The 13096-nt window shown below is 39.2% G+C and overlaps 1 protein-coding gene across 1 annotated transcript in view; it reads left to right on the top strand.

The window, feature by feature from the left end:
* The window catches only part of syt9a (synaptotagmin IXa), a 46271-nt gene extending 34856 nt beyond the window's left edge, over positions 1 to 11415 (top strand). The window contains exons 4-7 of the mRNA XM_041790732.1: positions 4833 to 4953; positions 5054 to 5225; positions 5485 to 5614; positions 10951 to 11415. Of these exons, the coding sequence (XP_041646666.1) occupies positions 4833 to 4953; positions 5054 to 5225; positions 5485 to 5614; positions 10951 to 11019 (492 nt within the window). The 3' untranslated portion in view covers positions 11020 to 11415. The remainder of the gene's footprint in view (positions 1 to 4832; positions 4954 to 5053; positions 5226 to 5484; positions 5615 to 10950) is intronic.
* Positions 11416 to 13096: the final 1681 nt, after the last annotated feature.

Here is a 13096-nt window from a genome sequence, read left to right as displayed (position 1 = left end):
TTGTACAGATGTGATTTACCTGAACAACCTGGTTTGAGATATATTCTCTTGTTCTTCTTAAGAGCATCTGTGATATTTTATCATACAGTTCTTTAGTAGCTATTCAGTACTCAGTACTTAAAGTAAACTTTTAATCAAATACTTTTTACTTGAGTAGATTTATAGACGTACTTTTACTTTTACATGAGTAAATTTTAACCAGAGTAACTGTACATTTACTTGAGTACACTATAAGACCACATAATCTGACTTAAAAATGATCAGATCAGCAGACTTGTACAGTTCAAACTGTCACTAAAGGTCAGATCTAGGTCCCATCTGCCTGCAGTTTGAACATAACCGAAGTGTCTTTTGCTGCTCTTACACTGAAGCATGAAAGCTTTTTTGTTTTTTTTTCTAAGATCCAATTGCTTTGTTGTGCTGTTCATATTACTTTAAGATACATGTGACCTGTGTCAGACTCTGGTGTGAACTAGTACTGAACTCAAAAATTGTGCATGCTTAAAAAGACAACAAAGACATTGCAGAATATGAAGAGAGATTATACCATTATGCAAAATGAGCATGCAACTCCCTGCAGGAGTACAAAGTGCCCTCCTTCAGTTATAACTTCAGGGTCATCTTTTTCAGTACAACAAAGATTGTTCATTTCTTACCTGGGTGGATTACCATGGCGTGCTGAACACATAACCTTGCTCCAAAACAACCCCAGTATATTTGGGATAAGAGATCTGCCTGTAGGACATTCAATGTACTGACCAATCAGATCTCTTATTCACAGAGTAGGGAGAAAGACCCATAAATATATGATCGTGGAGTATATAAAAATGCTTTAAAGTTATCATCATACACCAGAGATGAAACAACTCACTGAAGACTTCTACTTATTTGTATGTATAAGACTTCAATTATGTCCACATTTATACTCTCCTTGTACTTTTGGAGTTACAGCTGGAATATGATGTCCTAAACTTTGAGACACACCATATATCAGAAATAATGCCCTTAAATGGAGAAACTGGAATTAATATATTCAGATCAGTGATATTTCACTCTTTAATTTGCACACTCATGCTCTGATTTTTTTCTCCCAGTTCTTCCTGATTCTTCACTGCAGCTGTATGTTTTTATTTTGGATTATGTGTTTGAAGATCTTCATATTTTTCTGATATCACAGTTTGCTCTGAGTTTGAAAAACATGATGATCTGCTGCAGCAGGCTCGTCCCTGATCGTGACAGCCTGTGTCTGTTCATCATGGTTTGTCATGTAAGCCCACTTCTCCCACCCGTCTTGCCAGTGCAGAGCAGTGATGAGTGATGTTTAAGTCATATTCAGTGCAACCTGGCCTTACAGAAGTAGGGTTGCATTGCTAAAGAGACGACCTTCATGAAAGTGTCCCAAATCTGATTAAAAAAAAAAAAAAAAAAGATCAGATTCCATGCGACTTCTGCTATTCGCACTGTCAAAAGTCATCAAATCTGACTCGTTTAGGAGCAAGAAAATCTGATTCAGGTCACTTTAGCCAGCAGTGTGAATGCAGCCAATGTCTGCTGCATTATTCTTAGTGTGTCTAGGCTTTTCTGCAAAACACTCCATAGTGTCAAAGTGTGTGAGACACTTAGGGCCTGCTGGGAAAATTAAATGTCATAGGCCATTGATCTCTCCTGCTGGCAGACAGCCAATATATCTGTCAGTCTTACTGTTATGAGTGGAAAGTTACATATCTGCTTCCTCTCTGCAAGTGTGCTGTGAAGGCATCAACCACAGCCAGCTGAAAGCACACAATGTACCCTGGAACCAAAACCTCACTGTGCTGTACAGTTTGAGCAGACTAAACAGCAAAAGATTTTCCTCAAATGTACCTCTGTTAGGACTGGTGGACTCAGAAGGGAGCAGGGGGAGATCGTCTCCCTTGGTGCTCCAATGTTCCAAAAAGTACAGAAGAAAGTGCCCTATTGAATGCCCCCTATGGCACATAAAAATATGATAAAGTGCACTCTAGGGTGCACTCCCAGTAGACACAGTGTGATGAAGCCCCTATGATGCCCTTCCACTGGACACAATGTTGTTTAGTATCCTCTAGGATGCCCATCCAACAGACAAAATATGGTAAAGAGCCCTCTAGGGTGACCTAAGAGTGGATAAAATGTGATAAAGTACCTTCATACTTTTCCAGTTGACATAGCACTATGAAGTGTGCTACAGCAGTGGTTCACAGCTGGTTGAGCATCAGGACCAACCACAGCTTCATTAATGGCAAATTGCAACCCAAATTTAATACATTTTTTATTTAGCAGCAAATGTTTTTGATGAAAAATGCAACAGTCTGGACTTGAAATGGAACAAAAGATCCAACAAAGCAAAAAGATGGAGGCATCCCTTAAAGGGACATTTAGATATTTCTGAAGTTGGGTTGTATGACCTATTTGGCATTAGTGGTGCCATTTGCCTCCAAAGATTTCAGTGACCATTGCCCCTTGCCTCAGCATATCCGAACAGCTGTTTGTGTCAACAAACTAAACTAAAACTTGTTATTTCAGCTTAGTTTTCTAATTCAATAGCTGACGTAATGTTTTCCTAGAGTAAACCTATTGAAGCTTGTCTAGTTGTCAGCAAATAGAAGAATAAAGCAACAGCCATGAACTTACTTGGGTGACAAATTTCCACTCAGCTCTTCTGTTGGAGGTCAGTAATTTCCAATTTATCTTCAGAAAGTTGAAGTGAAACACCAGCGTTCAGTAAGGAAGGGTACTCTGGATTGGGAGTGATGCAGGCTGCAGGTGTCCTCTGACAATATCCTGAAGAAGTGTTGTGAAGGCCAACTCATGTCAACAGTAGCTTTCCAGGTTCATGGGCTCAGTTTTTACACCTACAACACCAGGTCACAATTTAACCAAACTGTTTATTCATTATTTTTCCAAGAACTTCCTAAATAATACAGAGAAACTATAGCCATCAGTAGCACGGTATAGCCTATAGCTTCCAGAGCATGCCATGCTTAAAGGGGCAAGACTAACTACCACTAGAGGCTAATGCCACTGCTATTGCTAAGTACCTTGAACAACCCAGCTTCAAAAATGAAAAAAATATCCCCAATTCATATCGCCAAAATCAACCCTTTTCAGGGAGTGAAAAAAAAGCTGTATTTTTCAATTTATTCAACATTAAATGGCCATAGTCAGCATCTTTTTTTTTTTTTTTAACACTTTTCATTTCTTTGAAATTGGTTAAAACCCAATGATAGATGTAAAGGGGGACCAATGGTTCAGATTTATGTAAAAAATATTGAAATCATGAAACATGGAGATACAAGGTTTTTGCCTGACACCGACCCGATAATATGAAGCTTAGCATTTTCTCATGCAGGACATGGAAGTCAGATGCACAGCCGTGATTAGCTGATGGCAAGCTGATCCCACCTCCCAGCTCCCATAGCCAATCACAGCTTTTTTTCTCCATCCCTATATGAAGTACATTAATGGTGATGCACCACGTTGCTGTTGCTGGCAAAGCTTAACCTCCTCCACCCCAGCCTCCACCTTTATAGCATAAACATTGTTGCATCATCATATTCATATTCATGCTACTGTGAATTAATTGCTCTTGAACTGGTTGTACTGAATTCAGTACACATTGTCATAAATTCATCTATCCATATGGACGTTTCTAGCCATGCACTCCCTGGAAACCCTGAGCATGCTGCTTGACTAACCCAAAGAGTATCTTTTGAGCAGAGCCTTCTCTGCAAAGTAAAGCTGTACAGTATATCCATTCATTATGGTTAAATGTATGACGAGAGTGTTCCTCACTGGATTATTTTTTTTCAGGCACACATCCACTACCCTCTGAAAGTGGCTCTCAAACCCTCTTTTGGGACCCTGACCCACCAGTTGAGAACCAAGGCCCTAGAGGCTGCCCTTCCATTGGACAACGCATCCTTAAGTGCCCTTAAGGTTGCCTTTCATTGGTCCAAACTTGGCAGAGCACTCTACAATGTGCCTTTCCATCTGCTAGAACTTGGTTTTGTGCCCTTCCCTACCCTGACCAAGACCTTCAGAACACTGTCTGTGCCCCATTACCAGAGACAACTGCTTCAGTAGAGTGGCCATTCTTTAAACTGACGTTGATCAATACCCCCTGAGTTTGGCACTGTCTGTCAACATAAAAAAACACAGAATTGTGCAAAAAAAGTTGCTATTTCGTCATAGATCCCACTTGTAATAACTTTAAAGTTCTGACATTATTATGTATCATTGCTTCAGTCATAATGTAGGAAGCAGCTTTTCCACATCAAATCACTACAGTTTTTTCACACACTGATACATCTCACCAGCCTTCCTTTTACAAATGATTGCACTGAAAGTTATTAGCAGATGGCACCTGACTCAAAACACCAACACAACCTTTCCGACGTACTGGTGGATCAGCAAGAGACTCAGCTGTAGGAGTTGTTGTCTTCAGCAGACACGTTTGTGTGTTTTCCTGGTTCTTGCATGTTTAGCTGAGTTATTTTAAGAGCAAGTGATAAGAGAGCCAATGCCTCTCAGCAGCTGAACAGAAGTCGCCATGTTGGCTGAAATGTGGGAGGCTTTTATCTATGCAATGTGACAGAAGAGACTTTTCCGTAGCTCTAACACGGTTGAACTCTGGAACAAAATGTCAGCTGGTCATGCAATTATTTTTATTTTTTTCTTTTAGCAGCAGTAGTGACAAGTAGTGCTTCAGATACTCTCATTATTTTTGACTGCCCAGGTGCTTTTTGCTGTTTTAAGCAACAGAAACTTGGGGGAAATGCAGCTGATAGCTCATGCTATTTTGTGCTATCTTTCAGGATAATGTGGACCTCGGGGATCTTATGTTTTCGCTCTGTTACCTGCCCACTGCTGGCAGATTGACCATCACGATGATAAAGGCTCGCAATCTTAAAGCCATGGATATCACTGGTGCATCTGGTAATTAAAAAAGTCATTCTACCTGTCAGTACAAAGTCTCAATTATACACTGAATGAAAAATAAAGCCTGATTGCCATTCTGTTTCTCTCTTTTCCTCAGACCCTTATGTGAAGGTTTCACTAATGTGTGACGGGCGCAGACTGAAGAAGAGGAAGACGTCGACTAAGCGGAACACTTTGAATCCCGTCTATAATGAGGCCATTGTCTTTGATGTCCCTCCAGAAAATATAGAGCAGATCAGCCTGCTGATTGCCGTGATGGACTATGACCGGTTAGAAGCTTTTACCAGAGGAGTCATTAAGTATTTTGCTGCTCTTTTGCATGAGTCATTTTCAAACTTTATTCTACTGCATGACTAAAGGAATGAAAAATTAAAGGGCAAAGCAATAACTTTCTCTGTCACATAAATAGTTTGACAGGTTTGCGTTCCATTATTTCTTCTCACTCTTTAGGTATGCTGTATCATCTTTTAGGAATGCAGGGTCAGTCGTGATCACATTATTTCTCTCTCTCCCTCCTCACGCCCACAGTGTAGGCCATAATGAGGTCATCGGTGTGTGTCGAGTTGGCAACGATGCAGACAACCTCGGTCGAGACCACTGGAGTGAAATGCTCACATATCCTCGAAAGCCTGTCGCCCACTGGCATCCTCTTGTTGAGGTGAGATGACTCTGCTGTGACATGTGTTTTCATGCATGCAGACCAGATTTCACACAAACAAAATTTTTGCTTCTGTGCAATAGAATTCTCTTCTGAGGCTGTCAGAACTGTTGTGTAGCTCTGACAGCATGCAGGTGTGGCCCTGGGGTGGTTATCCACTGCACTGCAAAAATTTAAATCAACCAAGTCTTTCTTTTACTCCTATCTTGTCAAGACGTGTAGTTACGCTTACATAAAGGTACAGAATTAGGTGTTTAGATTTTTTTTTTCTTGCACTGAAATGTCAATATATAGAAAAATGGCTACTCCTGTGTTATGTATATTATATTTTTAAGTTCTTGTCACCTCAGATTCACTCCCCTCCAAAAGTATCGGGACAGTTAGGCCAGCTCCTTTTTTTTTGCTGTAGACTGAAAACATTTGGGCTTGACATCAAAAGACGAACATGAGACAAGAGATCAACATTTCAATTTACGAGCTTAATGTATATAGGTTGGCAGAGGCCAGGCCATCCATTTCTTTCCCCATGAAAACAGAAAAATGATTCCTCACATAATTTACAACAGATCTTTTTCGTGGAAACAAGAATAGCAATATTACCTAAGAGTCACAAGAAAACACACAATATACGTTTATGGTCAGAAGTATTTGTCCACACCTGTTAATTGTTGAATTCAGGTGTATTATAATGAGACCCATTGCCACAGGTGTATAAAAGCTCCTAGCCATGCAGTCTACATTTACAAACACTAATGATAGAAAAGGGTCATCCTGAAGAGCTCAGTGACTTCAAGAGTGGTACTGCAATGGATGCCACCTTTGCAGTAAGACAGTTTTTTGAAATTTCATTCCTTTGGGAACAACAGCAACTCAGCCATGAAGTGGTACACCATGTAAAATTCATAAACTGTAGAGAGAATTGGACAAACCCTGTATGATGTGTGATTACAATAGGCAAACAGCTCTTTAAGCCAATCTGCACCAGCTTCCATATAGAAATCGCTGTCTCAACCAAATTTTTGATCAACCTAACAGCCCACCCACTAAGCTAGACTTCCTGTCAGCTAGCTAGCTAGCATTCTGGTTGACAGAAATGTAGTTTCTACCTGTCAAGATATCTGTCAATCAAATGAGACATGCCAATCAGTGTGCAGTGAGGTTTTTCCTAAATATAATCTAAACCATTATGGTACAAAAAATGTACCCCTCCTACAGTGAGAGCAAATGAAGAAATTAGCTAAGGAGCCTCTCTCCAGTAAAGGCCAATCTTAATGATTCAGCATACCAAGACATTTTGGGCAATGCTATGCTTCCAACTTTGTGGCAACAGTGTTGGGAAGGCCCCGTTCTATTCCAACATGACTGTGCTCCAGTGCACACAAAGCAAGGACTATAAAGATATGGTTTGATGAGTTTGATGTGGAGGCACTTGACTGGCCTCCACAGACCCCTGACCTCAACTCCATTGAGCACCTTTGAGATGATCTGGAACCAAGATTGTGAGCAGCAGTGAGTGTGAGAAGCAATCTATGTTTCAAATACTATAAAATAGATCTATTCCTGGGTAAAAATTTCAGGGATCAGGCTAACAAAGTAAGATTTACATCCCGATTCTGCACACACCTCATATCATGGTAAAGTGCCAACAAGTTCTTCAAGTAGTGTGGTCAATATTGGAAGTAGAGAAGAGAAAAGATATGAATAAAAACACTGATTACTGAGGTATTAAGAAACAGGATATTGAGAGTCTTAAACAGTAGTGCCAAGGCTGTCTAGAAGAAAAGCATGGAAATTAATGAGATATCAAGCTCATCACTGTCCCGTCATTACTGCACCGTGTGCTCATTAGTATTCACTGATAACAGTGTGTTGATACAAAGAGACCGTGAAATGATTTTTGGTCAGTGCTAACGGAGAAATGGCCATATCAGCTTTCTTTGATAGAGGACATTTCAGGCTGGATAGCCTAGAACATGAAGGATGCTTTCTTATCAGGATGCTTTCCTTTCACTGCAGTAAAAATCTTCAGTGAAAGAGAGTTGTTCCCTGAAAAAGTCCTCAGAGATCGATGCTGTTCTTTTTTGTCCTGAAAGTACACTTTTGGATGTTATGATGGGAGTTAAACCTGCCAAACTCTGATATGATTCAGACCAAAGCATGTGTGGGTACATGTGGTTCCAGACGGAAGTTGTTCAGCTCTCTGTGGGCAGTTCACCTTTAGTTTTATTTGGCATGCAATTAAAAATTCTACCCTTGGAAAACTTAAGATTGAACAGTTATTGCAGAAGAATGGATGATGCAGAGCACAAATGGTGATGATGGAAGTAAAACTGAGACGGCAGAGAAGAGGAAGTCCCGCTGAGAAATTGAAGGATGGTTGTTCCGACCTGTTCGCTCAGCCTTGAAAAAATACTTTATTTTGTGTCTTTGTGAGCACATCAAAGCTCTGTGCCTGCAGAAAACAAAGAGACACTGAAAGTCAGAGGAAACTGGAAATTGAGCTTGTTATGTTTTCTTCTGGGGCTATTAGAGTATTCAGCTTTTGAAATCTTCCATGGAGCCTCAAGAATCCACATTTCTTGTTAACTTTCTCCCAATTCATCTCAGAGTTGTTCTGTTATAGTGAGCCCTTCATCCTTACCCTAAAATTGAAGTCTTACAGTAACACACTGAAAGGTCTATTTACATGTTTGTTTCTTAAGTACACTTCTTTGTCCATAGAGCTTTATTCATATTGCTTGCAGTGGGCAAATAGAAAAGGAGTAGTGGCGCAGTCTGTTTCAGTAACTAAGTGAACACCTACAGGCCAATCACACATCTAACCAGATTTTTACCAGCTTGCATCGTCACTGTCCATCACCAAGCACTGGACCTGAATATGGACAACAGGAATGAAACGCTCTTGTAGAGAAAGAATCAAACACACGCCCCATCAACTGTATTTAACATGACCCTCAGTTTTCTTACATCTTTTAAATAGCTTGGTTGGACATCAGTGACAGGTTTCCTGATGCCGACTGGTCTGCCTTATTCCTGGAGGCTCTATTATACAACCCCAGTTCCCAGAAAACTGGGGTGCTATGTAATATGTAAAGAAAGACATAATCTCATAAACCCATATTTCATCCACAACAGAACAAAAACAACATAAGTTGAAACTGAGAAGTTTTAGCATTTCATGAAAAATATTAACTTATATAACTCAAAAAGTAGGGACAAGGCGACAGAAGGCTGGAGAAGTAAGTGGTACTAGCATGGGTGTAGCAAGGTGGGGTTACTGATTAGCTGAGCCCACCGTAGGCAGGGCACCCTTGAGAACCTGATATAAAAAGCATGTTTCCATTAGTTTTATATATATATATTTATTTTTTAATTAGAGTCATTATTCAATCAAGAGTGTCTTGGTGTGACTGGGTGAGGAAACAAGAAGCTGTAAGTAAAACCAAACGATTGGCATATCGTTCAAACATGAAAGCGCCTGGCATATTGTTATTTTATAAAGAACATCAGTGTCAGATGCATAAAGTTAGAGTATTGTAAGCATTTTTTGCTGTTTGATTTATTTCATTTAAATGTATTTAACCAGGAAAACCTCATTGAGATAAATAATCTCATTTACAAGAGTATCCTGGCCAAGACATGTGATTGTTATTGTCTTACACTTTTGGAACAGGCTAATAAACACATTAACTGATCTGAAGGAAATAAAACACATATATTTAATTTAACCATAGTAGAAATAATGATAACTGATATAGGGAAACTGATGATCAAAAATATATTGAAATTCGCAGATATTCATATAATGACAGGTCCCTGTGTAAATTTCTTTGTGGGGGGCCAAAATCCCTAACTACACTCCTGGGTAATAATAAAAAACAGCTGGAGGAGCATTTTGCAGATCTGTGGGATTACCTGGCAACAGGTCAATACCATCACTGAGTATAAGAAGCATTTTCAGAATCTCTTAAAAGTAAAGATGGGCAGAGATTTACCAATCAGAGAAAAATTGTGTTTAAAAATTGTGAGACAGTTCCAGAAAAGTGTTCCTCAGTTCAAAATTGTGAATACCCTACCATTTACAGTACACAATATCATCAAAAGATTCAGATAATCTGGAGAAATGTCTGAATGCAAGGGGAAAGGGGCAAGGCCAAAGGTCAGTATTGGATGCTGGTGATCTTTAAACCCATAGGCGACACTGCGCTAAAAACAGGCATGATGCTTTACTGGAAATCACTGCATGGGCTCAGGAACACCTCCAGAAATCACTGACAGTGGACACAGTTTTCTGTTCTATCCACAAATGCAAGTTAAAGCTGTATGATGTGAAGTAGAAGTCACATGTGAACACGAATCAGAAATCCTGCCCTCTTCTCTGGGGAAAAGCCTATTTAAAATGGAAAACTGTTCTGTGGTCAGATGAATGGAACTTTTAAAATCCTTTTTGGAAACCACTGATGCCATGTCTTGCTGACTAAAGAGGAGAGAAACCATCCAGCTTGTTTTCAGTTCAAAATCCGGCACCTCTGATGGTATGGGGTTGCATTAGTGCCTACAGAATGGGCAGCTTACACATCTGGAAAGGCGCCGTCAGTGCTGAAAAGAATATTTTTAGAGTAACATTCAGACAACTGTGAATCCACTGGATATTAAAACACATCTTTTGATCTTCATTTACCAAAGTAACATTTTACAATCAATTAAACTCAACCTTTTGTTCCTTCTGATGGACTGTGTGTTTACATACAGCAGAGGTAACACACATAATGGTATTTAGCTACTGTTGTTAATTAGTAGGTCCACATTGTCCTCCTTTTGATATACAGGGAGTGAGTTAACAACTCTTAGCCTTTGTTTCCTTTCAGAGCACAAAATTGCTAGTGTTACATTCAGTGATTCTATAGTGGCCATTGTTGACACACCACCTTTTTGACCCTCTATGAATGTGCACACAGTTAAAAAAATGGATAGCATCATGACAGGGGCATACAATATTTATAGGGGTAACACTTCCAGTGTTGCCAGTCTGCTGACCAAGGCAGGACAAGATTCTTGTTGCATGGGCTAAAAAAATAAAACAAAGAAAAGTAGTCTATGTCCATGAGTAAACTTTCCTCACTAATGTCATAAAGTTTAAACATGTAGCTGTTTGTTTTAGTACCTGATTCATAACTCTGTAGGTGGTGAGTAAATTTGTTCACAGGTCTAAGATGGAAAGCTGTCATTTTTTAGAAATTTTATTGAAATGAATGTGAATCTGTTTGTGTTTTGACGTTGGATACAGTTTCCTTCCACAGACCTAACAGTTGTTTTCACTTGTCTTTTCTCTGCAGTACCAGGGGACCACAGGTAGTAGCCAGGGAGGATCCTGTAATTCTCTGAAGACGCCTCCTTCTCCGTAGCCTTGAGCAACAATTCACAAAAGGACACCAATCAGACAGAAGCCTCAGCTGTACCTTTGGACAGTAGTGCTGCTGAGCGCTGCACAACATACAATATGATACTGCTAAACAACGACAGGAAAGAAAGACACGAGCTGGACCAGTTGCATGTTGAATGACCGCAGAGATGGATGTTTTTATTTTCTAAGATGTTCCATAAGAAAAACAACAGGCACATGCAGACATTTGAGGTCTGTGCTATCCCTACGTTTCTACAGTAGTTACTGTTTTTTACATAGTCTTGTTACTTGTTTTAATGAGATGACTGTATTTGCACAATGTACTAACAACCAGTTGAACTGCCATATTGTTTTTTTAATTTTGATTTGGTGGTGAATTGGTGCATGAGGTCATGATTCGGTGGGATTTCTTCTCCTTGTTTGTTTGTTTCCAATTCTATTTTTGGGGAAATGATGTGTCGTTTTGTCAGTTGATGTGAAGTGATGGTTAACTTCTAAGCAAAATATCTGTAAGTAAGATATGTTGAATGTTATCAATAAATATGATTCCATAAATACAAACTTTGGTGCACTCAGTTACTTCATTTTTTTATTTCAAGGGAGAAATAAACACAGCCTTACTTTCCTTCTTCTACATTTAGGGTTATTAGACAATTTATGAAATATATAAAATAAACAAAAGAGTTTGAAAACATTTGTATTGTGAGAAAGTTATTTATTGTGTAGCATGGCACTCTATTACAGTTAAAGATTAGTGCACAAGGAAGCCAAGTTCGTTTCAGAAATATGCAAGAAAGGCTGCTTGTGTAAGAAGATTAAGAATGACTGAAGGCGCCGCTCAGTTATGAAACTTTGCCAATTTTGTAACTGCTGTAAAGTAGTTTAGGGAAAGGAAACTTGGAAATTATAGAAGAGAATTTATCAAAATGAAGTTGAAATGGTCACTTTGAGTGAAAATCAATTTAATTTTATGGTATGCAAGCGCTTTGAATGTGTTGCTCATAATTTGGCAAGTTGTTAGTGATAAAGAGGAGGATCTAAAATGGTCTTTTACATCGATGGACTTTTCTTTTTTCCCAGTTAGGAACAGCCAGTTCCCCTCATACATTTTTCATTTAATTCACTTAACCGGCTTAAATCCATCACTTCTCTCTGTGCCTGTGTTACATTTAAGATCCTCCTGTTCCTGCTGCTTAGATGACAGCTCCAGCAGTGAGTGAGAGAGACATAACATTTTGCAACTGCAATAAAATGTCTCTCATTTACTATCACAGGTGCTTGGGCTACATACAGTATAGTGTACAGTGTTTAACTGGATGACTCAAAGTTGACCTAAGCACGATACTAAAAGCAACTGTCTATTCAAACAACCAGAAGCAAGAGACATCAATTACATAAGCAGCATTTTATTGGGGTATTATAGACATGGGAACAAAAATTTTTTTTTTGGCTATTTCTACTTGAAATTGCAATACTAAATAGTTCCTTTAATACAGAACCATGAGCTCAGGTAAGGCACACCAGGGTCCACTGAGGCTTTGGACGTCATCGATGGCATCACTGGTCTGAAATGATACAAGCTTTGGTACGCGCGTGGCAGAAACACTTCCTGTATTTCTTGACACATGCAGCATAGCATCAGCACAGTATATAACATCACTGGTAAACAGTACTCAATCACTTTAAGTATTGTTTGTAATTGTACCCAAATTATTTGACAATGATCCCTGAATCTACAAAGTTTTCCCGAATGGCTTTGGGCATTAGACATGTTGCACCATGAGTGAAGTTATTAACTCAGTTAGAGAAGTCTCACCTGCAGAAGAAACCACAACATACGATGGATGGCATACTAATCATGACAGAAAAGTACTTCCTAGTCCAGTATGCATCTTATAGTTACAGGCCAGTCTATTTATTTAAAGTTGGCTTACCTTGAGTGGTATAAATGTTTAAGATCAAAGTGACAGAAACGAGGGAAGATTGCCATAAATCAAGGACATGTAACTTCACCAAAATATCCAGCCATATTGTTTTGCGTTGGATTTAAACTGATATTTACATGAAAAAACAAGCAT

This window comes from Cheilinus undulatus, linkage group 1, assembly GCF_018320785.1.
Source record: "Cheilinus undulatus linkage group 1, ASM1832078v1, whole genome shotgun sequence".
NCBI lineage: Eukaryota > Metazoa > Chordata > Actinopteri > Labriformes > Labridae > Cheilinus > Cheilinus undulatus.
Note: the sequence above shows the minus strand (reverse complement) of the source record. Positions and strands in the feature narration are given on the sequence as shown.